This window comes from Sus scrofa, chromosome 16 (genome assembly GCF_054392235.1).
Source record: "Sus scrofa isolate SSC_HxYL_T2T_F1_AM1 chromosome 16, Sscrofa_HxYL_maternal_Yorkshire_Landrace_v2.0, whole genome shotgun sequence".
Classification (NCBI taxonomy): Eukaryota; Metazoa; Chordata; class Mammalia; order Artiodactyla; family Suidae; genus Sus; species Sus scrofa.
In genome coordinates this window covers 40,169,188-40,196,555 of record NC_139398.1, presented here as the reverse complement: position 1 = coordinate 40,196,555, position 27,368 = coordinate 40,169,188, and the positions used below count along the sequence as shown (strand labels likewise).

General features: G+C 39.0%; 1 protein-coding gene and 2 long non-coding RNA genes across 10 annotated transcripts in view; 2 read left to right on the top strand and 1 right to left on the bottom strand.

Annotated features, from left to right (window-relative positions):
* Positions 1-1,389, top strand: part of LOC110257349 (uncharacterized) — a 78,633-nt gene extending 77,244 nt beyond the window's left edge. For both annotated transcript variants that reach the window (XR_014831249.1, XR_014831250.1), the window contains one exon: positions 276-1,389. This is a non-coding gene — a long non-coding RNA (uncharacterized LOC110257349). The remainder of the gene's footprint in view (positions 1-275) is intronic.
* NNT (nicotinamide nucleotide transhydrogenase) overlaps positions 1-27,368 on the bottom strand; it is a 91,727-nt gene that overhangs the window by 22,401 nt on the left and 41,958 nt on the right. For all 7 annotated transcript variants that reach the window (XM_021076997.2, XM_021076998.2, XM_021076996.2 and 4 more), the window contains exons 10-19: positions 26,860-27,013; positions 23,017-23,178; positions 21,313-21,423; positions 20,106-20,251; positions 18,695-18,890; positions 15,205-15,438; positions 13,599-13,759; positions 12,326-12,505; positions 3,935-4,094; positions 1,859-1,940 (exon numbers count right to left, since the gene is read on the bottom strand). In XM_021076997.2, coding sequence (XP_020932656.2) covers positions 1,859-1,940; positions 3,935-4,094; positions 12,326-12,505; positions 13,599-13,759; positions 15,205-15,438; positions 18,695-18,890; positions 20,106-20,251; positions 21,313-21,423; positions 23,017-23,178; positions 26,860-27,013 — 1,586 coding nt within the window. The remainder of the gene's footprint in view (positions 1-1,858; positions 1,941-3,934; positions 4,095-12,325; positions 12,506-13,598; positions 13,760-15,204; positions 15,439-18,694; positions 18,891-20,105; positions 20,252-21,312; positions 21,424-23,016; positions 23,179-26,859; positions 27,014-27,368) is intronic.
* Positions 15,421-22,480, top strand: LOC146395528 (uncharacterized). The gene is made up of 3 exons (XR_014831275.1): positions 15,421-18,091; positions 18,395-19,734; positions 21,284-22,480. It is a non-coding gene; the product is annotated as an uncharacterized LOC146395528 (long non-coding RNA).

Genomic DNA, 27,368 nt, shown 5'->3' with positions numbered 1-27,368 from the left:
AAACATTTATGTGGTGATAGAAGGCATTACTAATACATCAGACTTTTTCGCATGTGGGTTGAATAAAAAGAAACAATTTCTTTTTAGGAAAATCATAAAAGATTCTCTAACACAGCCTTTCCACATGTAGGCCTGCAGATGCTCAAAGTGTCAAGACTGTGACCAAAAGGGAAGCCCCATTTAATGTTCACTGTGAAAACAGAAATGAGTTACTTAAAGGAGACCTCTTGGGTAAAAATTATAAAACAATGTCTTTTCTTATCTTCTGTCTTCAGTTCGTCCAAGATTTTACTAAATGTGGAAACCATCTATATCACAGAAATGCTGGTCCTACCAACCAAACAGTAGTTTGACTCTGCATGTTTGAAAAGCATAGACTCACTACAGATCACAGGAAGGGAGAGAGTGGGAAAAGGAGTGAGAGAAGAAAAGAAGGTGGGAAGAAAGGAAGAAATAAAATGCCGCTGACCCCCAAACATTTTAGACAACCCTCTGATTTCATCATCTAAGTCTCTTTTACCGCTATTAATAGCTGGGACCTTCAGGCTGAGGATTAGGATTCTGCATCTAGCCTGGCACAGATAGTCTGGCCAGTTCCAGGCACACTGTGTGGTTTATCTTATCATCTGCCTCCAGACAAAAGTGTAACACTGACATCTCAAAGGAATTTTTACTAACAGACCTTAACAGTTTTGTCAACACGTGTTAACATTCTGGTGAACAAACCAATTCTATTTAACAACAAAGACATCTTGTTCTGACTTCACGTCAGTGACACCGCCGGTGGACTGGTTCCCCCACACTCGAGCAGCAGCTATGCTCCCAGAGAGAACTCCAGACAAGCCCCTCTACTGTCTCCTAACAGCAGAGTTCCAGAATACAGATCTAAAGGTATGCGGGACAGACGAAAAGTACTGCAAGGGCTCACCACCCCTGGTCCCATTTTGACATCCTACAAACCCTTTATCCATGGCCATAGGGAATAACCTAGCAATGCAGTGTCCTCGACTTTGCCATTCTGCTTAATATCCAGCCAAGAGCAGAGTGCAGTGCTCAAATGGCAAGTGGCAGGAACAGCTGCTGCTCCAATTTACAGTTCAAAAAGTGTTACGGCTCTAGGAAAAGAAATGTTTCTGCAGTCTTTTCCAGCCTGAGAGCTAAGTCAGTCAACTACAAACAGCCTTAGGTTCATCACCGGGTCCCACTCTTCAGAGATCTCTCCTTTGAGATGTTCTTCAATGTGAACAACAGAAACCAAAACAACACAACGATGTGATTCAAATGCTTTGCCTGACCTCCTTCCCCAAATCAAATCACAGAGAAACTGGATTTCCATTTTTCCCCATTAACAAATATCCTGAACTTTAGTACAATAAAATCTTTGCTGGAGTTCCCGTCGTGGCGCAGTGGTTAACGAATCCGACTAGGAACCATGAGGTTGCGGGTTCAGTCCCTCGCCTTGCTCAGCAGGTTAAGGATCCAGCATTGCTGTGAGCTGTGGTGTAGGTCACAGATGCGGCTCAGATCTGGTGTTGCTGTGGCTCTGGCATAGGCAGGCAGCAACAGCTCCGACTGGACCCCTAGCCTGGGAACCTCCATGTGCCGTGGGAGTGGCCCTAGAAAAAAACCAAAAAAAAAAAAAAAAAAAAGCTTTCCTCCTAAAATGAGCCTATATTTAGGTTTGATGCTATTAGAGACAGTGAGAACGAAGTAGTAAGACTAAGGCTAGAAGAGGGTTTTTTACAACTTAGTTTCTCTACCTTGTATTACAGAAGTAAAACCTCACTTGAAGAGATGGTGACCTAAAAGGAAGTCATCTATTTTCCTTTCCTTCCACACATGCACTGCAAGCACTTACCTGACTTTTTTGCCCTGTTCAGAGAGCATCTTTACCAAATCAGCGATGGGGTACTGAGCTTTGGCTGCACAGAGACCATAGCCTACAAGGAACATTAAGAACATGGAAGAATGTGGCTTTTATTTAAAATTTTATTAACTACAATTTCTCTCTTGATCAAAATATATTTTTGTGCCTCCCCCCCCAAAAAAGGGCAACCAGTTAATGGGACTAGAAGCAAAAACAAGGAACTTACAATATGGACTTTTCAATATATTGGCCTAAATCTCAAATTCAAAATCTCATGGTCCATCCTCAGTCTCCTGCAGGGTCTGACCCTACTGGGCACCCCCTCCCCACACACCACACACACACACACACACACATGCTTGTGTACATACTCTCACTTACTTTCATGTAAATGTTTTCAAACCATCTCCCTACTTCCTTTGATAACACTGCAGTCCCCAGCTCCCCTCCTAACTTTGTCACTACTCCTCCTCGACTTCCTTGAATAAATGATCTCCTCGTTTCCCTGCCCTGATGTGATGATGCTCCCCCAGCAGCTGAAGTGCACCTCACTCTCTCCCTGGAAAATCTCAGTCCACCCCATGGCTTCAATGACCATATGATGGCTCCCAGTCTGCCTCCAGGCTCAGCCCATCCTCTAAGATCCAGTTCAGCATATCCAGGGTCCCAGCTCCACCTCAAACTTACTATCTCCAAACAAGAACTTAAATTTTTCGCCTCTGCCCCAAAAAATAATACGAACAATAATAGCACTAACAAAAGCAAAACCAAAAGTGCTCCATACTTTTGCTGTTACTGCGAGAATGACCAAAAACTTCACCCCCCTTCTCCTTTAACCCCCACCCGCATCGGTCCTTTCTCCCTGAGCAATGAATCTCACTGCTGTCCCCACTTCCCCTACCTCCATTCTTCCAAATACCAAGTCTCTGCTCAAAGTATTCCCCCTGCCTCCCCCAACCCCAACCCCATCCTCTAGGGCCCAAAACAATCCTCACTTCCCAACAATCCTTCTTAGGTTCCCCATGATAGGTACAATCCAGCCCTTATCACAACCCACCTTGTGTTATTTATGGATCTGACTTCTTCACTAGATGAAAAATGCCTAAAGGGAAAAGAGTGTCCTTTACTCTCCACCTTCACACTGCAGCACAGTGTTTCTCAACAGGCAACACCAGTGCACTCTGGCTAGGACAATCCATGATGTAGAAATGTCACAGGCCTTAAACCATATTTAGTTCACCTGCTCCCACACACACTTGCTGACAATAGCAGCCTTGTCTTTGAGACAACCCCAAACCCAAACCCATGTCTTTCAAATGCCCCTAGAAAATGATACTGCCTCCACACAAGAAGGCTGGCATCCGAACATTCAATTCGGCTCATGCCAAATCAACAGATTTTCTTTACAGAAAACTCCTATGATGGCATGCTAGAGTTAAAATCCTAATCTGAAACTAATGTACTGCCTGGAATAAATACAATGGCATTCTGTGCTAAGAGTAAAGAAGACCTGAGGTAAACCTCAGAAAATTGGCAAGTCGAGGCCTGAAGAAATTAACTGACCTGGTCAACATGTGTCAATTGTTAGAGGCAAAATTTAGAACCAAAGTAAGGTCCTTATACCAAGGTCTTTCTACTGGGCCTTGTTACCTCATCTTGGTAGAAACCTATTTACTTTTGAAAAAAAAAAGACATTAACATTTACTAACCTTTACTGAGCAAGTCTGACAAGTGAGTTAGACACTTTTACATGATAATTTAATTCCGACATGGGCCCAAATGCCAAACTTTATCAATGAGAAAAAAATAACCAAAACTCAACATTTGTACAGAATCACAAAAAGACATGGCTATTTATAGACTCTCTAGGTGATCCACAAAATATTAACTTGAACCGAGAATTCTCAATATTTTTCACATAGTAATCACAGAACTACTTTTAAATTACCATTACGTTTTCAAAAAATGAAGAAGTTCCAATTTGGTCTTTTTTCCTATTACAAAAAAATTATTTTAATATAGTCAATTATAACAGCTATTATGGGTTGTTTGGTCTTGATTTTTTACCTGGAGTAATAATAATGCTATTAGCTTCTCGTATCATGTCAATTGCGTTGTCAAGGTTGATTTCTGTATGTGTGCCAGAAATTTCCATGGGTTTCCCACCAGCTGTTGAAGTGGTACCGTAGCCTCCAAGAATCACATTAGCCAGGGAGCGATTCATTGCCTGGAGAGCAAAATTACCAACTGTGAGAGTTTGATCCACATAACTTTTTTTTTTTTTTCAGTGCTTATAGAACGTGGAAGTTACTGGGCCAGGGATGGAACTCATGTTCACCCGAGCCACTTGCAGTGACAACACCAGATCCTTAACGTATAGGACCGCAAGGGAAATCCTGATGCACATAACTTCTGAAAATGGTACGAATCCTGTGTATACAATATTCAAAATCATTTAGATGTTTATTTGATCATCTAAAACATTTTAATCAGATCAATTTGATAGAGCTTCTGAAAATTATTTCAAAAATTTAAATGATAAGGAGGCCATCTGAGAAATCACATCTTTTTTCCCATAAAATCAACTATATATGGATACATTTTCAGTAAAAACAGATCTTGAGAAAAAATTTAATGGTAAATTACTGGTGATATTAACATATTAATGAACAACTCACATCTAGTTATTATTATCTGTGTACTGATTGAGCAAGTTCTACCTCCATTTGACACATATTTCACCAGAGTGAAAGACGATGACAGTTATAAGAAATTTTACAGTGCAACTTCTACAGATGGCTCAGGTGAACTCTGCCACAGCTGCAAGGTGTCAAGAGGCAAGAGGGAGGAATCAAAGGATAGGGATCCGTGCCATTTAGAAGTCTGCTGCCCTCTGTCGTCAAGGAAAAAAGAAATGTAGGAACTTAGTTTCCAAATCAATGATAAGTCCATGAAGCGATACAGAAGTGACTGGATTTATCATGAGGCTTCTAAAATATTTCACTTCCAAAAAGGCAAATGAGTACATTTATACACTGCTTCTTTAAAATTTACACCCACCTTTTAATTAGCAAAATAATCTCAGGAAAAAAAAACAAAGAGGAAGGCATTTATTGCATGTTCATTTACAGTCATCTAACTACAGACCATACAAATGCCAAACACCACTCCTGGAACATGGGACAATAACTGATCTGGTTTTTAAAACTGTTTGGAGGCCTCTGGGGGTGTGGTGGTAAAAGAGAAAGAAAAGATGGGAAGCTAGATGTTCTGAGTAATCAAAAACATTTTAAGAACTCAAACGACTGTATACAATCGAAGTCATCATTCCACATGATTGTAACTGAATTTATCATTTCATAAAAAATTCCAATAAATCAAAGTCTATATCTTAAGGATTGTAATAAACATATCAGTGGTTCATTGTTTGTACTGTTTTACAACTATATGTGTCAATCCATACTTTTAAAAAAAGACAACACTTTAAGAATATATATCTGAGTCACTGTGCTCTGTGCATCTTTAACATGACATTGTAAATCAACTATACTTCAATTAAAAAATTTTTAAAGACAACTATATCTCAATAAAACTTTAAAAATGGAAAAGCAAAAAAAAACACACTTTATTATTAAAGAGGAAAAAGCATCTGGAGATTTTCAGGGATAAATAACACATCAGAGAGGAAAAAAAAAAAAAGCATGACCAGTTATCCAAAGACAGATCAGCCTACTACCACCTTAGCAGAGAGATTTACGTACACTGCTGGAGTGGGACAGAGGTGAAGGCAGGGAGGAAAAGAGCAGAGATGAACCGAGAGTCACCCTTGACTTATTGATAACAAGTTTCAAAGATGATGGATCAAAATATCGTCAGAATTGTTTAAATTGTCCTTTTGACCTAACCTCATTTATCAGATACCACATTCACATTTTACAGAGACTAGAGTCAGTGAATTTACCTAAGATTACTACATATAGTAAGCTTGAGATATCTTTATGCACCTTACTAAGAGATAAGAGGGCCAGAGAAAAATTAAAAGTGATGCTATTAATTAAGTTCTCAGTCCCAACCCGACATGAAGTTTTAAATTCTTAACACAACCTCCTCTGCTTAAATCCAAGGTTTAATGAAAGTCCAAATAGCCACACCTGAGACTTCCCAAACATTCAACACTTGTTGATTTTGATAAATCCTTTCTAGTGTTGAATCAGAGGACTCCGAAATTAATTATCAGAAATACATTCTACCAAATTTTTGCCCTTAAAAACTGATTCAAAGGCCTATTCCAGACATTGAGATATTTCTTATCATAGATAACTTAAAAAAAAGTCAAACATGCAAAGAGCCTCCATTACCAGCATCACACAATCCTGTAAGGGACAGATAACAGGGACATGATGGAGAGGAATGTGACCACTTAACTCTAACTTGGCTTAAAAGGAACCCTTTTCTACTCCCTATAAAACTGAATGGAGGAGAAGGAAAGAACTTCTGAGGACATTTAATTAATGTGTACCCACTTCCAATGGTATCTTAGGGAAAAAAAAAAAGAACCACACAGCACTTTTACAATCAAAGTCAACTTGTTAAACACATATCCACAATTATATCACCATTAAGCTAATTCCATGTGGTGTCTTAAAAACTAAATTAATTTTCATCTCTGAATTTACCATTGCAAAATCATATTTTCTACTGATGTTTAGGGTTTAAGGCTTTGTTTTGTTTTGCTTAAGTGATTAATGAGACTGTCCTGTGAACACTGAGCCACAGATTGAAGAGTCCCCAGCTTCTAAGACAAAGTATTTGCAACACTGTCCAAGACTGCTCCTTTTAAGTTATTAAGCCCTATAATGAAAATCGTGTGTTACATTAAAGAGACCCTCAATTCATGTAATTCCAAGCAACCTAAGAAATAAATCTGAAAATAAAAGGTCATAAAATAGACAAAATCAAAGCAATAATAATATGTATACCATTTACTAGCATCTCTCATTTCAATGCTTTGTACGGCTAATTAATTGATCACAAGGCAAAAAAATTATTTTTGGTTTGACTTTGATCTACTTCATTGTGTTCTACTTTCATTTGAATACAAGGAGCAAAGTGCAAAAATCAGAATTTTTGGTCTGAAGACACTTTGCATTTTGTAAGCCCTCTACGTCCCAGGCAATCTAGACAGTATCTCAAGTAAATGGACTATTAAATCGTAAAGTAGTTAATGTCTATTCAACATCTGGATATAAAGCAAATCTTTCATTTGAACTGGCTATTTGGATTCTGTTGACATTTTTCAGTTTTTTTAATACTTAGTATTATGTTACCAAAGCGTTAAGTTCAGAAGATACCCAAAAGAATCTTTGTCAGAACAAAAATTCAATTTTAGGGATGCTGATTACACTTAGGGTGTATTCCATTACTTCTCATATAATAAAACCAGTTTGTTCTGGTTTGGACTTGCATAGTTGCTTCAATAAAAATAATGAAGGTAAACACACTAGTAATATTAATAGATATTAATATATGGTAGTATATCTGCTACCAAAACCTATCTGGAGAGGATTCCAAAATGTAAAATGAGCTAACAAAATATTCATCTAAAGTTCATTTAACAATTACTATATTCATATTCAAATGAATATGAATAAACATAAAGGTGAATAATAAATGGTATCTTAAAATATCTTCCTTATAAAAAGAGAATGTTTCCTACCTCCAGAATTAATGTGGGGATTAAAAGAGTTAATACTTTTAAAGCATCCAGCATATTATACTCTGTCCAATTACAAGGAGCAATTTACTTTTATTATTACTATGAACCATTCTAAGCCGCTAAACATGAGTCATGAAGAAACAATTTCTGATAGTAGACTAATTATTTACTATAAGAAATAAACAATATCTTTTAACAAAGCTAAAAATCGATTAACATTAATGTGAAAAATCAGAAAGCAGGAAAATTTAGAAGGAAAGGAAATTTCTCTCTGAAACTGAGAAACATGGCCAGCTTGTTTCTCTTATTGTCTTGTTTGTTTTGTAATAGGTCATAGGAGTAGAAAGTGAGCTGTAATACAAGCACTCCACATATCACTGGTGGAAGCTTTGACTGGAGATCAATTCATCAATAATAATAGCCAATAAAAAGATCTTACTCCCTTTGACCAAGTAATTGTACCTATAGAAATCTGACCTAAGAAAATAATAAATGACACACAAGGAGGAATACTAGAGAAAAATCAAGTTAAAAACAACTAATAAAAATGGACTTGAATAAATAAATCACTGGTATACCTCTATGATAGAATAACATGCAGACACCAAAACTTATTAGTTAGAAAATTAAACTTTAACAAAGAATGTATTTAAACATATACATACGAAAAAGACAAGAATTAGAATATTAGGAGTTCCCGTCTGGTGCAGTGGTTAACGAATCCAACTAGGAACCGTGAAGTTGCAGGTTCGATCCCTGGCCTTGCTCAGTGGGTTAATGATCCGGCATTGCTGTGAGCTGTGGTGTAGGTTGCAGACGTGGCTTGATCCTGCGTTGCTATGGCTCTGGTGTAGGCCAGCAGCTACAGCTCCAATTTGACCCCTAGCCTGGGAACCTCCAAATGCCACAGGAGCGGTCCTAGAAAAGGCAGAAAGGCAAAAAAAAAAAAAAAGAATTAAACATTAAATGTTAACAGTAAAGTGGTTTTGGAATTATAGATTATTTTATATCCTTATTTATCTACTTCATGAAAGCTGTTTCATTAAAGATCTTTTATTTTTGTAAATAAATATTTTTTTAAAAATTAAATCTTCAAGGAGTTCCCATCGTAGCTCAGAGATAAGGAACCCAAGTACTATCCATGAGGATGTAAGGTCAATTCCTGGCCCTGCTCAGTGGGTTAAGGATGTGGTGTTACCATGAGCTGTGGTATAGGTCACAAACACAACTCTGATCCTGCATTGCTGTGGCTGTGGCAAAGGCCAGCAGCTACAGCTCCAATTTGACCCCTAGCCTAGGAACTTCCATATCCTGCAGGTACGGTCCTAAAAAGAAAAAAAAAGAAAAAAAAAATTACAGCTTCAACTGTTCTTGAATCCAAATTACTACAATTTGCCATCACAGAGCTCAATCTGACCCAGTGTGATACTTACAAACAGCTATGAGAATATCTTGTTAGCCTTATATACAACATAGGAATTAAAAATACCTGAGGTATGCTGATATAAATGGCATGCCTAAAGCAGTGGAAATACAAAGAAAAGAAACAAAAGAACTAGAGAAAACATTAAGAAATATGAAAAAACAGATAAAAATTAAGAGAAATTATATAATTATGGAAGCACATGTAAAAAAAAAAAAAAGAGTAGTGTCAGTAAGTGTCTTCTATAGCTTATTCTAGTTACTGCAATAGTAACTGCTACTGCAGAAGTTATTATAGCTACTACAACCAACAATAAAACTAAATGAAAAAGAGAAAGGAGAGGAAATAAAAGACAAATTTCAGAAGTACTGTTGATAAATTTAAGAACCTAAAGAAAACCATTTAAGAAAAAAGGATAGGTTACAGTTGATGGAAAAAATAAAAATCATTATTAAAAAAAAAAAGAAAAAAGGATAAAGATAAGAAGGTACCCATGCTGACACTCCAAGAACTATATACAAGTTCTCCACTCAACAGCAAAAAATAAAAATCAACCCAGCTGAAAAATGGGCAAAAGACCTGAACAGACATTTTTCCAAAGAAGATATACAGATGCCCAGCAAGCACATGAAAAAATGCTCAACATCAGTAATTATCAGAGAAATGCAAATCAAAACTACAATGAGATACCACCTCACACCAGTAAGAATGGCCATCATTAGAAAGTCCACAAATAACAAATGCTGGAGAGGATATAGAGGAAAGGAAACTCTCCTACAGTGTTGGTGGGAATGTAAGTTGGTACGACCACTATGGAAAACAGTATGGAGGTACCTCAGAAAACTGAATATAGAACTACCTCATGACTTAGCAATCCCACTCTTGGGCATATCTGCAGACAAAACTCTCCTTGAAAAAGGCACATGCACCCGTATGTTCATTGCAGCACTATTCACAATAGCCGAGACATGGAAACAACCCAAATGTCCATCTACGGATGATTGGATTAAGAAGATGTGATGTTTATACACAGTGGAATACTACTCAGCCATAAAAAGAACAAAACAATGCCATTTGCAGCAACATGTATGAAACTAGAGACTCTCATACTAAGTGAAGTAAATCAGAAAGAGAAAGACAAATACCATATGATATCATTTATATCTGGAATCTAATATAGGGCACAAATGAACCTTTCCGCAGCAAAGAAATGCATGGACTTGGAGAACAGACTTGTGGTTGCCCAGGGGGAGGGGAGGGAGTGGGATGGATTGGGAATTTGGGGTTAATAAATGCAAACTATTGCCTTTGGAATGGATAAGCAATGAGACCCTGCTGTATGGCACAGGGAACTATATCTAGTCACTTGTGATGGAGCATGGTGGAGGATAATGTGAGAAAAAGAACATACACACATATACATGAATGTGTGACTGGGACAACTGAGGAGTTCCCATTGTGGCTCAGTGGAAACGAATCTGACTAGCATCCATGAGGACACAGGTTCAATCCCTGGCCTTGCTCAGTGGGTTAAGGATCCCCTGTTGCTGTGAGCTGTGGTGTAGGTTGCAGATGCAGCTCAGACATGACATTACTGTGGCTGTGGTATAGGTTGGAATCTATAGCTCCAACTCAACCCCTAGCCTGGGAACCTCCATATGCCACAAGTGTGGCCCTAAAAAGAGAAAAAAGAAGAAAGAAAATTGACAGAACACTGTAAACCAGCTATAATGGAAAAAATAAAAATCATTTAAAAAAATAAAAATTAAAAATTTTAAAAATAAAAATAAAACCCATACTTGATAAACCATAAGCATTAATGACAATCTGCTTCCCCCTACTGGTCAAATTCACCAACTGAAGCAAAATCAAACTAAGGGTTAAAAGTTCATTTTTAAAGAAAACTATTTTTAATACAATTGAATAAATTTTTTCTTCTTCAAAAAAATTTGTTTTAAAAAACACCAAAGCCTGACACTTTTCAAAAAGGAAACACCTTTCCAAATCTCTTGAACAACTTGGGGGATTTAATTTTAAAACCTCTCCACTTGTTTTGAACTTAGGCTTTCAAATTCTTTGTTTTTACACTATGGTCAAAGAAAACTAATTTTTTATTATGAAAAGATAAGTTCGGGATTCAACTTACAATGAGATTTTCAATTAAAACATAAGAGAAATTCTGAGTTGTAAAATAAGGTTTTTTCCTTTTCAAAGTTTTACTGTAGTTGATTTACATGTTGTGATCATTTCTATTGTATAAAGGTGGGGTTTTTTAAATTGTAATAAAAAAATTAAGCTGGAGTTCTTTTTCTTCCTGAGTTACTAATCAGTCAGTGAAAAGTCATATTCTGACTTCACCCAGTTTCATGCTTTTCCTTTCAGTCATTCAAAACTATTATTTAGAGAATAATATCCATAATTTGAAAAAGTTTTCTGGTCAAGCCTTTAATTGTTTACAAGATATCTTCTTACCATTAAGAATTAGAAATAAAAAAGAAGCTAGGAGCATCTGTCTTGTTAATTTTTTCCTTTTTTAAAAAAATCATGCTGACCACAAACCTTCAAGATAGGCATTTTCACAGATGACCAGTGGGAATGAAAATTAGAGCAAGCTTTCCAGAACCCACGTGGTAGTACATAGAAAGAGCCCTTAAAAATGAGCACATCCTGGAGCTCCCATCGTGGCACAGCAGAAACGAATCCGACTAGGAACCACAAGGTTGCGGGTTCAATCCCTGGCCTTGCTCAGTGGGTTAAGGATCTGGTGTCGCCATGAGCTGTGGTGTAGGTCGAAGACGCAGCTTGGATCCTGCGTTGCTGAGGCTCTGGCGTAGGCCAGCAGCTGTAGCTCCGATTGGACCCCTAGCCTGGGAACCTCCATATGCCGCGGGTACGGCCCTAGAAAAGATAAAAACAATAAATAAATAAAATCATTTTTAAGGATAAGAAAGTGGCAAGACTACAATTTGTAATATTAAAAAAAATTAAATGTAAAACAGTGTACAATAAGATCAGAGAAGTCAAAACACAGATATGCGATACACAAAGAAAAAGAATGGAAGGAAGTAAATTAAAACCTTTGTTCATCATCGGGGGAGGGAGTCCAAAGACTTTTATCTTTATATTTAATTTTCTGAGTTATCTACACTTAGGTACTTTAAAAGCAGTCTGGCAGATTTATTCAAACGGAACACTCTGACGTTTCTGCTGGAGGAAAAAAGGACGTACACAGTCATTTTTACTGCGAATAAAAGAAGTGATAGGCAGGTGCTCATTTTCAGAACACCACTTTCTTTTCTGTCACTGGCTGGTGCCTTACCACACACATGATGTAGGACAGGATGGCGCCCGACGAGCCGATGAGCGCGCCCACAATGGTCAGCAGGTTGTTGTTGAGCAGGAAGCCCTCTGCACACAGCGCCCAGCCCGAGTAGCTGTTCAGCACAGTGATGACAACAGGCATGTCAGCACCCCCGATGGCAGCCGTCAAAGTCACACCCTAGGATGAAAACCAGAGCGGAAGTCAGAACGAACACAAGGAAAAGAACCCTCGGACACAGAGCAATGTGGCTCGTGATCATTCTGGGTTTCCAGTTAACGTATTTCCATGTAAGGTCCTCCGCTGGTAATGACTGAGTGCCGCTTATCTGGCCGACTCTCCCACAGATATAACAAGTGCAAATACTGAACCACTTCCCCACCCCCAACCAACAACACCCTAAATCCCTAAAAGACAGCGATGAAGAGCAGGCAGGCAGAAACTGGAGAGAGGTAACTGAGTAAAGTCCCAGTCTTAATGGCTGTAGCTGATGAACAGGGTCCTGCTGGTACCAAGTGAAACAACTAAAACTAAAATCTAACCCCAAAGTCTTACTAGCTTGAAAATCTGATAGTTCAGGGTGACCCGGCAATGACTACATCTAAATTTGTGCTAAGCACTAGAGATGACTGAAAAACTTTTAAACATAAAACTTTTATACAAAGCATACACTAGGAGTATATTAGACAAACATGAAGTAATCAGGGAATAACAGAGCTGTATGCAGCAGCATCATACACTGCTATAATAGAACACTAAATCGTGACATCTAGGAAACCATACACTACATGGAACAACCAGAGTGGAAAAGAAGAACCAGCTTATCCTGTAAGGTCTCACTGAACTCCCTCACTAAACACACAGTTCATTAAATGCATTTCATTTTATGCAATTACTTGGTTTAGTATCATAGCTTCCAACAAATGTGAAAGCAACAAATGGCCAGGGGCTCTCTGTCATTGTATAGGCCTTGTCACACAGCAGGCTGAATGGAACTGAAATGCTTGGCTTTTGAACTTCCTATTCACCAACACAAAAGACCCCAGAGCAATAAAGATGTCGCATGTGGCAACTTTAACAGCAGTAAGTGGAGTGGTTTTCTTTATACTTTTCTATATTTTCCAGATTCTATAAAGATGAACCCATAACAGCATTTTAAAACATTTTTATTCCATCAAGGGTCTTGAAGAGACAGATATAAGGTTAGACTGTAACCTAACAAAACACTCCCAGTTCCTCACTAAGCACGTGCTTTCCATCGCTGACCTCTTACCATGACAGCAGAGAGAGCCGACACGGAGCCCAGACAGGTAATGCCGGTGGTGAAGCTGGGGTCCACCATGAACGGGATGATTCCACCCACACTAGCGGCCAGCAGGCCTGCATTGAGCAGGTGCCTCCCAGGGAGCAGGAGAGGGGCAGATTTCAGGATACCTAAGGCCAAGCACACGCTAGTCAGAACCTAGAACAAGTCACAGGAAACCCCCTCGCACACATACTCTTAAGCGCATGTCCTTTAATCCTAAACTACCAAAATTGAGTGTTAGAATAAAAACCTGCTACTTAAACTCTCACTTTGTATCACCAGCTGTTGAAGCATAAAAGCAAATTTGAGTACTGACACACAAATGCTAACGGAAGCAAGAAAAGTATGGCTCAACTTAACTGTCCTTTATTTGTTCACACAATGGCCTCATTACTCTTCGTCATGGAGTCATGAAAAGTGATTTTTCCCCCAAATAACCAATACAGAAGATTTTCTGTATTGGTCATTTTATTGGTCATTATTTTGTTCATATGTATTATCAAATGTCAACTAGAAGATTTTCTGTATGGTTTTCCTTATTTAAAACTTCAAAACAGAGCTCCTAGAGCATTAGCCTTTCTGATTTTATCAATAGAACCCAAGGGAGAAGAGTCTTGGTTTGCTAGTTGCTTCTAAAGACAAAGCCTAAGACAAGAATGTTGAAGGCTTGAGGTTCTTTGGCGATTTTTTTCTTCGAAGTTCCCCACTTGATTTTAATGACCTGATTATTGACAGGCAAGACCAGCTTTTTAAATCACAAACCAGTTTCTCTAGAGAATCACTTTTTCATGAAAACACTGAAAGCAGCTATGTGAGATCTTTGTTCCTCCACTTCTATTTTCTTTTTTTTTTTTTTTCTTTTTAGGGCTACACGGGGTCAAATCAGAGCTGCAGCTGCAGGCCTACGCCACAGCAACACTGGATCTGAGCCACATCTGCCACCTACATGCTGCAGCTTGCAGCAATGCTGGACCCTTAACCCACTGAGCAAGGCCAGGGATCAAACCCCACTTCCTCATGGACACCACGTCAGGTTATTAACCCACTGATCCACAATGGGAACTCCTCCACTTCTATTTTCATGAGTGGCTTTAAGTGGTAGCAAAAGATGCCATGTTGACACCTAAAATATACACTTGTTTTCAGAGCAGAGCAGATACTGTATACTAATCACACAAATGTATTCAATAGGCTTCTCTCTTTTCTGGAAAATGGATAAAGTTCATTTCTGTGGATGCTACACCAGCATCTCTGACCAAGAATTATTAAGACATTATTTTGTTCATATGTATTATCAAATGTCAACTAGTCCCTCTATGCAAATTTCTATGCACTAATTTCTTCCACTAGTTGTCTGCAGAAGATATGGCTTCAAAGCTTTATAAGATTTGTAAGGATCAATCAAGGGAAGCCATCTTTACTAGAAAAAAAAACTTCCATAGTATGTCCCAGAGCCATATAAATACTCTTCACCTAACAGATTCTACTACTAAGCTATTCTTCGAAATCGAAATGGACCCCTCAATACCCTAAATAATAGATATTTACCTCTATGTTACACTGAATCACTTACCCTGCAATTTTCCATAGGCAATAAGAGACCCACTGAACGTGACTCCGCCAATGTAAGTACCGAGGTAGGCCACAATCTTGGTGAGATTAGCTGCCGCGTCCGTAGCGAAATGTGGATATTCTACAATGTACTCAGCTACGCAGGTAAGCACAGCTGCCAAGCCCACTAAACTGTGGAAAGCAGCAACTAACTGAGGTAAATCAGAAATCTGGATGCGTTTTGCAATTGTCAATCCTGTTGGGAAATGAAAGTCAAAAACAAACCTTGATAGACCTTTGAGAAATAACCCAATAAAGACCATACCTGAATATTATTCAGCCACACACACAAAAAAAAAAAAGATGGAAATCTTGTGACAACATCAATGAAACTTGAGGGCATTATGCTAAGTGAAATAAGTCATACAGAGTAAAACAAATGATCTCACTTATACATGAAATCTAAAAAACAAAAACAAACAAACAAAAAAAACAACCCAAGCTCATAGATACAGAGAACAGACTAGTGGCTGCCAGAGGCTGGAGGTGAGGGGTGGACAAAATGAGTGAAGTGGGTCAGAAGGTACAAACTTCCAATTACCAAGTAAGTCCTGGGGATGAAATGTATGGCACAGTAACTATAGTTTATAACACTTTATTGCATATTTGTTTTTGGTGGGTTTTTTGTTTGTTTTCTTCTTGTCTTTTTTATTTATTTTTTTAGGGCTACACACACAGCATTTGGAGGTTCCCAGGCTAGGAATCAAATCAGAGCTGTAGACGCTGGCCACAGCGACACCACAGCCACAGCAACTCGGGATCCAAGCTGAATCTGCAACCTACACCACAGCTTACGGCAACACCACATCCTTAACCACTGAGTGAGGCCAGGGATCGAACATGCATCCTCATGGATACTAGGCAGATTCCGTTTCCGCTGAACCACAACAGGAACTCCCTGTATTGCATATTTGAAAGTTGCTAAGAGAGTAGATCCTACAAGTTCTCACCACAAGAAAAAAAAAAAAAATTAACTATGTACGGTGACAAATACTGATTTATTGTGGTGGTCATTTTGCTACACATATATATAAATATAAAATAATTATGTTGTATATCTGAAACTAGTATAATATGTTAATTTTACCTCAGTTTTTCTTTTTTTTTTTGTCTTTTTGCCTTTTCTAGGGCCGCTCCCGGCAATATATGGAGGTTCCCGGGCTAGGGGTCCAATTGGAGCTGTAGCTGCTGGCCTACGCCAGAGCCACAGCAACTCAGGATCCGAGCCGTGTCTGCAACCTACACCACAGCTCACGGCAACGCCAGATCCTTAACCCACTGCCTCAGTTTTTAAAAAGACCACACTTGAGGGTATCCATCATTGTCATTAATAACTATTTATCTGCTTCTTAGCAAAATATTTTCTTACAGGGACTATTCAGGTGAGAACACTGGCTTAAATACCCTCTCAAACAGCAGGTTCTTTCAACACACCTCACCAATACCCAACTCTAAAGAACCCAAACACACAGCATCAATGTCTCCTACAACTTTCGAACACTTCCCTGCACTAACGCTTCTTCAGATTACTTAAAGCTCCAACTAAACCCCTTAAATTCTTCCCACTGCGTGAAAAACCCAGACTCTCTTTCCTATCAGCCAACACTTGCCCCTGAGCACACAAGAAACAGCTGGAATGTGAAGAAGGCCCAGGTTTCCAGGTGAATGGATGGGAGCCAAGTCCAAAGGTAAAGAAATGCAAATATCTGAGTAATAAACTACCAACTCAGAAGACTCTGAAGGAGTTGCCTGGCTACAGGCAGGTGATACAGAAGGACTGCAACTCAGAATATTTGCAAAGATCACTTCTAAAGGTTTTCCTGCCATGAACCTACAGCACAAGTATTTTCCCTGAAGTGCTTTTCAGGAACTATCAAGAAAGGATGCACAGTTTTCCTGGGTATGTATAGAAGGAGATATAAAGCTGAGGTTGTGCTGATCAGTATTTAACAGAATAAAAATGTGCATGTATAAATACATACATGAGTTTCAACTCATAAAAAGTATGCAGCATACAACTTTCAAACAATAATAAAATATATAAAATATATATAACTTTAACTTTCATATAGTCAATTGACTTTCACAGGATGACTGTTAATTTCTGCTAAACTCTGGTATATGTAGTCAACCCAGTGTGTTTGCAACTGATCAATGAGTGTAGCTCCCACTTGAATGTTGGCTGAGATTTTAACAAGTAAGAGTGAAACAAGGAGATGTATGTAAAAACTTCACTCATTGTCAACCACGTGAGTGGCAACCTCTGATAATGGTTTCCAAGTGCTGCAGACAATTTGCCCAGGTTTTTGTGTGTGTGTGCTATTCACAACATAATGGCTACAGGCAAAAACACACCTTTTTTTTTTTTTCCATTTTAGGGCCGCACCTGCGGCTTAGGGAAGTTCCCAGGCAAGGGGTCAAATCAGAGCTGGAGCTGGTGGCCTATGCCACAGCCACAACCATAGTCATAGCCATGATAGACTGCAGCAATGCCAACTCCTCAACCCACTGATTGAGGCCAAGGATCAAACCCACATCCTCATGGATACTAGTTGGGTTCTTAACCCACGGAGCCACAACGGGAACTCCAAAACACTTAAGTTTAAGCTGCATTATTAACTATTTTCTTCATCACTTTCTTAAGTCTGGACAATCAACAAAACAATAAATGAAACTCATATTTGTAGCATTTGTTGATTTCCACGGTGTAAATACAACTGCATGGCTGATCTCAAGCTACCAGTGTGATGTCATTAAATACGTATTTGGGAAGAGAGGTACAAAAGCTCTTGTTCTACTACCAGCCAAGTGCACAGAGTCAGTGAAGGAAAACAAGAACTGAGTACAGGGCATTTTTTTTTTTTTTTTTTTTTTTTTTTTTTTTTTTTTTTTTTTTGTCTTTTTTGCTATTTCTTTGGGCCGCTCCTGCGGCATATGGAGGTTCCCAGGCTAGGGGTCCAATCGGAGCTGTAGCTGCCAGCCTACGCTGGAGCCACAGCAACGCGGGATCCGAGCCGCGTCTGCAACCTACACCACAGCTCACGGCAACGCCGGATCGTCAACCCACTGAGCAAGGGCAGGGATCGAACCCGCAACCTCATGGTTCCTAGTCGGATTCGTTAACCACTGCGCCACGACGGGAACTCCTACAGGGCATTTTTTAACCCACTCTCCTGACACAGTTGATATTACTCTATGTTTTAAAATGTTGGTTTCTGAATGAGAAGTATACCAACTATGATGGCTTTTCACCAAAATAATATTTACTGAAGCAAGTTCCATTAAGGCAATTTAATTCCTTCATCAGTCTGGGCCTCAGATATATATATTTAGAAACTGAAATGCAACTAAAAGTTCTTGCAGCAAAGCCATCTGAAACCTCTGAGCCTAACTGCTTTCAGGTGTTCAAAGGAGATGGGTTTACATAAGGGCAGAAACCCACAAGTACTTACCAATGGTACCTCCCAAGGCCATTGCTCCAGACATCTGAGCCAACAATTCTGGGCATGGTTTTAGGCCTCCAAGGGTGGCTGCCAGGCCTCCAGCCACCCCAATCATGCCCAGTGCATTGCCAAGACGCGCAGTTCCCTGTGTGGAAAGTCCAGCCAGAGCACCAACACAGCACAGGCCGGAGCCCAGGTACATAATCTTTTCAAAGGAAAGGGAAGAGAGAGAGAGAGATTATCAAAACCTTCCACCTGTTGTTAGCTCAGGAAGAACTTCTTTGAAGAAACACGATTTGCTACGGATAATTTTAAATTCAGACAACAGAAGGACCAATACGAGCTCTTCTTTCAATATTTCAACATATTTTCCTATCCATTAGGGATATTAACATATTAAATACTTTAAATTGTACTTGCAAGCATACCACTTATGTAAATAGGTTTCTTCTGGATTTGACAGCATGTTCAAATGCACATAAAAGTACCTAAATTTAAACGGAGTTATTACGGGATGTAGACCTGGCCAAATGCTATAAGGGTGCCAAGCCCTGAGTTTGTAAGTGCCAAAGACTATGCCTTATACTTATGTTGTAACTCAGGCTCATGAGATTCACAGGAGGAAAGAATCATTATCTTCATTTTACAAAAGAGAAAACCAGTGCTTAAAGAGGCTATGTAATTTTTCCAAGTCAAATGATCTGTACATAGCAAATCTGGGATTCAGATATGTGTCTCCCTGGCTCACTGCTCCAACTGTTCTCAAAAGAAGATTGTTGTTCATTTAGCAAATACTATATGCTGGAAACAGGAGAAACCAAGGGAGATATGATTTTTGGCTGAAAGAGAAGTTGTAATCTATTAATAGTTACTGAAAAGAAAGGTGTGACTAAGTTCAGAACAAAGTTGAGGCTCTATTATAAATTATATTTAGACATGGAACTTTCAGAGGCATCTTGATATTTTTGTTTTTCTAAACATCATTCATTTTTAAATTATCTTTTTTAAAGGTGCTGGCATAACATCTCCTGGATCCAGAGGAGAAGGAAGTAAGTTGGAAAAGAAGTGATAGTATTTAATAATAACATTTTTCTTCAATTTTTTACTGATTATTTCATTGTATCCCTACAATAATCCAACAAGTACATAAAAAGGACACTAACACTCTTTTCAACTCTTTTTACATGTGGAAAAACTTAGGGACAAGGAGGAAAACCTGTACTTGCAGAGTTAGTAGGCCAATCTGTCTCCAAAACCCAGGGGACTGCTGCTTCGAGAATGCTCTGTTTGATCAAGATGTTTTAAGAGTCATTGCTGTACTTGCTTGATAGAATCTAAATTGTGCTCATGATACTGTTAAGTCTAATTGGGATGAAGACACAGTGCCAAAAATAAAAGCTTTTTCAAAAGAGTCTCTTACTTGTTCAATGTTATAACCACTGTAGAGGGCAGCTAAATATCCTCCAACAAAGGTACCCGCAGGGAGCAGATACAGGTAATTGTATTCTGGGGGGTCAGTGGGACGCTTGAACATGTCCAGCATTCTCTGAGTCACCAGAAAGCCACCTTATCAAAGCAAAGATAAAATAAAAAGAAGTATCTCATTGAGCAACATAATTTTTTAAAGTGCTACAATTTTTCTATTTTAATACCACATCTTTATCACCCAGGAATAAATATAATTTTAAGTACCAATTTTTAAAGTTTTATGAATGTACAGTTGATTTACAAGGTTGTGATAATTTCTGTCATACGACAAAGTGATTCAGTGATACAGATACACACATCCAGTCTTTCTAAGATTCTTTTTCCATATAAATTATCACAGCCTACTGGGTAGAGCAGAATACTGGTGTGACACATCAGGTCCCTGTTGGACTGATTAAGTAAGATTTTAGAAGCCCCAAATTAGAAATGATCCTACTATTTAAGCCAGTCCTTTGAAGTGGGGGAAACCCTACATACATCCAGAAAGAAAACTTGCTATCAGAGTGCAGAACCAACTATTTCAGCAGAAGTAGAAATAACTATCAATTCAAACAGCTTGGGAATGCAAAATATCAAAGGCCAGTATTTTTTTTCTAATAAGTTTCTGTTTGGTAAGCCTTATAGTAAATGATGAAAAAAAAAAAAAATAACACAAGGCACCAGGTTTGCCGGACACATGAAAGAATTTTTAGCTAAAAAACAACATCCAATGAGTTTGACACTCCAGTGATGTGCGAGGCTTCCAGTTTGCAACAACTAAGGCCAGGATAAGGCAAAAGGCTAACGTTTTATCAAAAAAAAACTCCTTTCGAGATGTTATGGTGATAGCCCTCTGCCAGCTTAATTCAAAACTATGCTTTCAATAACTTTCCAGTTAACATGCAGCAAGACATCATTTTATTTGTTTGCTTTGGGGCACTGAGGGGAAGGAGTGTTCTTTTATCAAATGGTTTCTAAAAATTACAGATGGGCAAAATAACTAATTTTCCTTCACAGAGAGCATTTAAAAGCTGCGTGAGACATTCTGTAAAGGCATGATTAAATTCCTAAAATCAGAATGCCTATTTTATATTGATTGATATTTGCTTCTCATGTCTCCTCTAAACACAGCACCCCGGGTTCTTTGACCATCCCCATACCTGCAATGTTGACGGAGGATATGAATGTGGCAAGAGCAGCAAGGCCCTGAGAAGTTGTGGAGGGGTACAAATGTCCTCCCATCAGCACCAATCCACCAACTGCAGTCAACCCTGGGAAGACAGCATCAATGTGGTGAAATCAAATGTCATCGCTGAAAGACCTCACGTGCACAGGCATCACAAAGGAGAAAGTCCTCACACACATTCTCCATAGGCAAAGAATTAATAAGACTTTTTCTCTTTTTGCCTAAGAATTTTATTTTTTATTTTATTTTTTTGTAAGGCTTCTGAGCCGCTCATCTCACAGGCTTTTTATTTTAAATTGAAGGATAGCTGATGTACAGTATTATATAAGTTACAGGTGTACAATACGGTGAGTTGCAATTTTTAAAGGTTTTACTCCATTTTCAGTTATAATAAAATACTGGCTATATTCCCTGTGTTGAACAACACAGGCTTTTTATACTGAGGGAGCATCACTCAAATAGAACTGTGCTCTTTATGACACTTTATCTTTGCATAGTCTCAGATTTTCAATGTGTAAATGGATTTTCAGAATATTCCAAAGGCCTGCTGTGATGGGCCTAGGACATCAGAGCCCTCACAGTTTGGCATTCTATCTTTTGTTAAGGGGCTCCTTGCTTCCTTGCTGGACAGAATCTCTAGATGCTCTAGATGGCCGAATATCTGGTCTATGCTTGCTTGGATTTCGTTTTCTATTCGTGCACAGACTGCTTGTCTGCCGTCTCCAGGCGTCCCATGGAAGACTGGATCTCGTGGACTGGCAGTTTCTCAACCCAATGGAATCCCTTCCATGTATTTCCATCAATATAAGAAACAGAGTTTCCTTGGAAATCTAGTGCACAGACTGCTTGTCTGCCATCTCCAGGCGTCCCATGAGAGACTGGATCTCATAGACCTGCCTGTGTGTTTACTGGTACAGTGGCTCCATGTTGCCAGCCCCGCCGGGTCCTGCTCCAGCTTTGCCTAAGAATTTTAACCTTTGGCTTCCTAGCTCTGTTCCCCTGATAAAGCTATAAATTAATAATGTTATTAGACAACATTGCTTAGGGTGGAAAGGGATTGCCAGTGGATACATTCCATCTGAACTGGGAAAAAAACTATGTGTGAACTATAAATATATGATGGCAAAAGCCATAGCTTTGGGCTTTCCTGAGTATAGTCCTTCTTGGAATTGGACCTGTTCCCTACAGAGATCCTCCAAGATATGCCTATGACAAGAGGCGCCCACTGACTGGGGCCATGAGGTTTCCAGCCCAGGCAGCTCCCCTATCTGTCCACAGTGTGAGTCTCATTCCCCACATTTGAGCCATGGCTGGGGGTCAAAAAGAATAGTCTTGAGAAGATCTGTGGGAACTGCGTGGACCATGCTGCCACTGTGAAACACTAGTTTCCAGATTCTCTGACAGGAGTCCTTTCATTAAAGGATATCCTAACTGAAAGAAGTAACAGTGGCTCCACAGTGCTTGAAACAGAAGCCACCCAAAGGCTTGAGATACCCCCTCGGCCTTACTTCCAACCCCATCCCTGCCCCTTCTGGGAGTCCAGGTCATCACAACCATTGGCTCAGGCACCAAGCCCTAGAAATTTCAAAATACAGGCTTTATAAACCTCATGGAAAATGCTCCTAAGTTGAATAAGCTTTAGAAAACTAAGATGAGGGAAAGCAAGAAGGGAACAAACCTGAGATTGCATTAGTCACAGACATCAGTGGTGAGTGGAGAGCAGGGGTCACTCCCCAGACAGTGTGGTAGCCCACAATACCAGCCAAGCCGAATGTGGTCACCATCTGGGAAAAGGCTAAATTGGGAGCCGCAAGGCCCAAACCCAGGATCCCAGTGAGACCTAGAGAAAGACAGGAAAGAGTGTGAGCTCACATCCAATTACCTCCGGAAGATTAAAAGCACACACCCACCCACACACAAACAAACATGTGGGATAGTCAATGTTTTAAATTCCACGTCCTTGCCAATAATGACTTGTTTTGGTTTTTTGCTTTTTGGTTTTTTTTTTTTTTTTTTTTTTTAAAGACATTTCATGATTGGGAAGGGGGACAAAAGAGAGCGGAAGATATTGGGAACAAAACTCAATTTCCTGACCACCAACCCCCACCCCAGAATAAAATAAATTGTAAACTTCTAGTAAAATTTATGAGTCACCATAACAACAATTTTCACATTTTCCTCTGTGTAACTAACTTGTCCTCGTCTCTGTTTTAATTTCCACTGACAATGCCACATGTGTTTATACAAGTGTTTTTATTCTAGAATTATAGGCCTATAAAGGATCTACCAAAGCATTTTCTACTCGGGCAAGACGCAACCTTTATAAGACAGGCTTTTGTGAGGCCAATTTCATGTCACTCTCAGATTTGGCTGAGGAAGAGGGATTTTAAAAGAGTAGGAAGGATTTCATTCACTCCAGCACCTCCCCAAAACATATGGCTTCCACCCACCCGGGACAGAAGTTTTGCAATTGCTCCTGAATCTGGACTGGACTGCTGGCCAGGGCAGTCAGCTCCAGCCTCAACACCAAGTCAGCAAACAGGATTTTACAAAGAAAAGGGGAAAAAAATACAAATTAAATTAAGAATGTGCAGAATACAAACAGTCAGCACTGAACATACATCTTTAATTATCGCCTTCCCTAATAGCAAACATGTGGATGGCTGTTCTGCAACTAAAGAAATGGTTACCTAGTGGTCAGTGAAGACAAAATGATAATGGGTGACCAGGGAGCTGGAATTTAATTTTCCTGAATAAGGTACTTTCTTCCTTGATATAAACTATTTCTTTATTAGTGGCACAGCTGGAATATTGGCAATTGACATTAATTTTACTTGAAATCGATTAGAGTGCAGTTTTGATTTTTATTTTCCTACCCACATATAAGATTTCCAAGGCTCCAATGGATGGCCTGTTAACGACCTGCAGGCTGTTAGATAGAATATTTGTTTTGTGTTTCAGTTAAACATCAGAGAAGCTGTACAGGGTTATCATTAAGGACATGTTTTCTTATTTTTATTTTTATTTTTTTGTCTTTTTGCCATTTCTTGGGCCTCTCCTACAGCATATGGAGGTTCCCAGGCTAGGGGTCCAATCGGAGCTGTAGCCACCAGCCTACGCCACAGCCACAGCAACTCGGGGATCCAAGACGAGTCTGCAACCTACACCACAGCTCACAGCAACGCTGGATCCCTAATCCACTGAGCAAGGCCAGGGATCAAACCCGCAACTTCAGGGTTCCTAGTTGGATTCGTTAACCACTGCGCCATGACGGGAACTTCAAGGACATGTTTTCTTAAGTCAGGCTGTATGGTTCAGATCCTGGCTCTACTGCTTGCTGGCTGTGTGATCTCAGGCAAGTTACTTAACCTCTCTGCACTCCAGTATCCTCATATGTAAAATTATTAACCCTCTCTGTCTTCATCTGGAAAAAGAAAATAATAATATGCCACCTCACTGAGACTTATACAGAATAAATGAGCTAAGGCATGTGAAGGCCTAGCATTCATTAAATTCCCAAATTAGTCAAGAAGCACTAAATTATCATAATCTGCAGTCAATTGTGTTAGGCATCTAAGAAAGAAATCACACATCTGGAGTTCCCATTGTGGCACAGCCGAAACGAATCCAACTAGTATCCATGAGGATGCGGGTTCAATCCCTGGCCCCACTCAGTGAGTTAAGGGTCTGATACTGCCACAAGCTGCTGTGTAGGTCAAAGAATGGCTTGGATCTGGCTTTGCTGTGGCTGTTGTGTAGGGTGGCAGCTATAGCTCCAATATGGCCCCTAACCTGGGAAATTCCACTTGCCGCATCTGTGTCCCTAAAAAAAAAAAAAGAAGAAATCACACATCTGAAGGTTTTCTTATTAACTTCTTAATAAACTGAAGTCTTTTCTATTACACATTTAATAATATCAAATGTGTTATATCTTGTCTGTATAACAGGGGAAAAAGAAAAGTAGAAAAAAAAATAAAGAAAAGGGGGAGTTCCCATCGTGGCACAGTGGTTAACAAATCCGACTAGGAACCATGAGGTTGTAGGTTCGATCCCTGGCCTTGCTCAGTGGGTTGGGGATCCAGCATTGCCGTGAGCTGTGGTGTAGGTCGCAGACGCGGCTTGGATCCCATGTTGCTGTGGCTCTGGCGTAGGCTGGTGGCTACAGCTCCGATTGGACCCCTGGCCTGGGAACCTCCATATGCCACGGGAGCAGCCCTAGAAAAGGCAAAAAGATAAAAAAAATAATAATAAAAATAAAGAAAAGGGGAAAAAGCAGCTCACATTCTTTGAAGAATGCTAGTCAAATAGATTCCTAACACACATACAAGAAGAACACTTGGTTTTATTATAAAAGAAGAAGTTTAAGGTTAAAAAAAAAAAATGAATCTAAGGCCATCCTTTTATTACTGAATATGTCATTTTCACATCTATTGAAATGCAATAAACCTTGACTTAATAAATGTAAGAGAAACCTAGAAAAATAAATCATCACGTGTGCCTCACTATATTTCCTTATGAATCTCAAACTGAAATGGAAATTTACAACCGTACTGACAATACTCTCCACGTACAATACAATAATCTGGTTTCTTGTTTTTTTTTTTTTTTTTAAAGTGCAAATAGGGACACTGCTCCATCTATTCACAATGCTCACAACTGAAGGCTTTTTTCGTCATTTTGCTGAGACATGCTCTTTATTCAAGGAGAGTTACATATTTAGCTTTAAAACATCTGGACTCACATGGGAATTTGGAGAATGCTGAGGCTACAAGAATTCTGTGTGCCTGGTGCTGGTCCTTAATTCCTTATGGTTTGCTTTTTTTTTTGTTTTTGTTTTGGCTCTAAGCAAATCTAAACATTTTCATCCATTCTATGAGACAGAAACCAATTTAAAATCAAGCATCCATATTGCAGACTCTTACAATTCATCTAGAATAAATATTTATCACTATTTTATTAGTGTTTTCATGAAGATGAACTAAAGAATCTATGTTAAATTTTAAAAAGATTAAAAACTTTTAATTGAATTTTTTGTACGAGGTGAATAAGTTCAGTGTTTACTCTCAATGCACACATTTGGTTTTCCAGTCTTACTCAATGGTGCAGACAATCACAAGTGATGTTTTATATAATATAAATAAATAAATAACCATATTTATACGCACTTAACACCAACACTCTGACATACATTACCACTCAATGTATTTGATGTAGATAAGAATATTAACCACTGTATTTAAAATGTTTTCTGTCAAAGGATGAACAGCCTGAGTACCCCTGCACACACATTTATTCCAGCATTTGTCCCAGGGCCCACATCTCTGCAGGAAGGCAATCAATGCAGCCACCATGTCCACAGAGGTAGGACAAGTGACACGCATGTGAAAATCGCTTCTAAGAGGCCCAAGACCTGATGGAATCCAACAAAGGACCACAGCATTTCACTTACAGCTTTGACAATTCATACATTACTCACGAAATTTAAAGAATCAGTACAAATATTCATAAATGGGACCCTCACCTGCTGTATACACAGAAGCCGATGTCATCGTCTTCCTGAAGGGCGTAATAGTAGCTGCTTTTTCAGCCTCCAGCTCAGCCACTGTCTTCTGTTTCACTGGGGCCCCTTGAGGAATATTTTTCGGTGTGGGAGCAGGGAAAATCACTTCGCCATCCTAACATAAATTAGAAAAACAGTATTTTTTTAAGCATGCAAACATAGAAGATGGCTACAGTGTTGGGGGAAAACTGTTCTTTGAAAAATAATTTTAAACAAGTACATAAATTCATATAATTTATAAACATTTTGTATAAATATAATACATGTACATATAAACATATGTTTGTTATGCATACATGCAGAGATGTATAATTAGTACGTGTACAGAATATATAAGGAAGAATGCAGATCAAACTTAAAAACAGATAGAGTATAATTTTTATTTTATTCAATTCTGGATTTTTGATTTTCTGTTTCTGTTTTTCAAACGCAATGCATATTTTAGGTATGTGCATGTATATAAGTCTCTG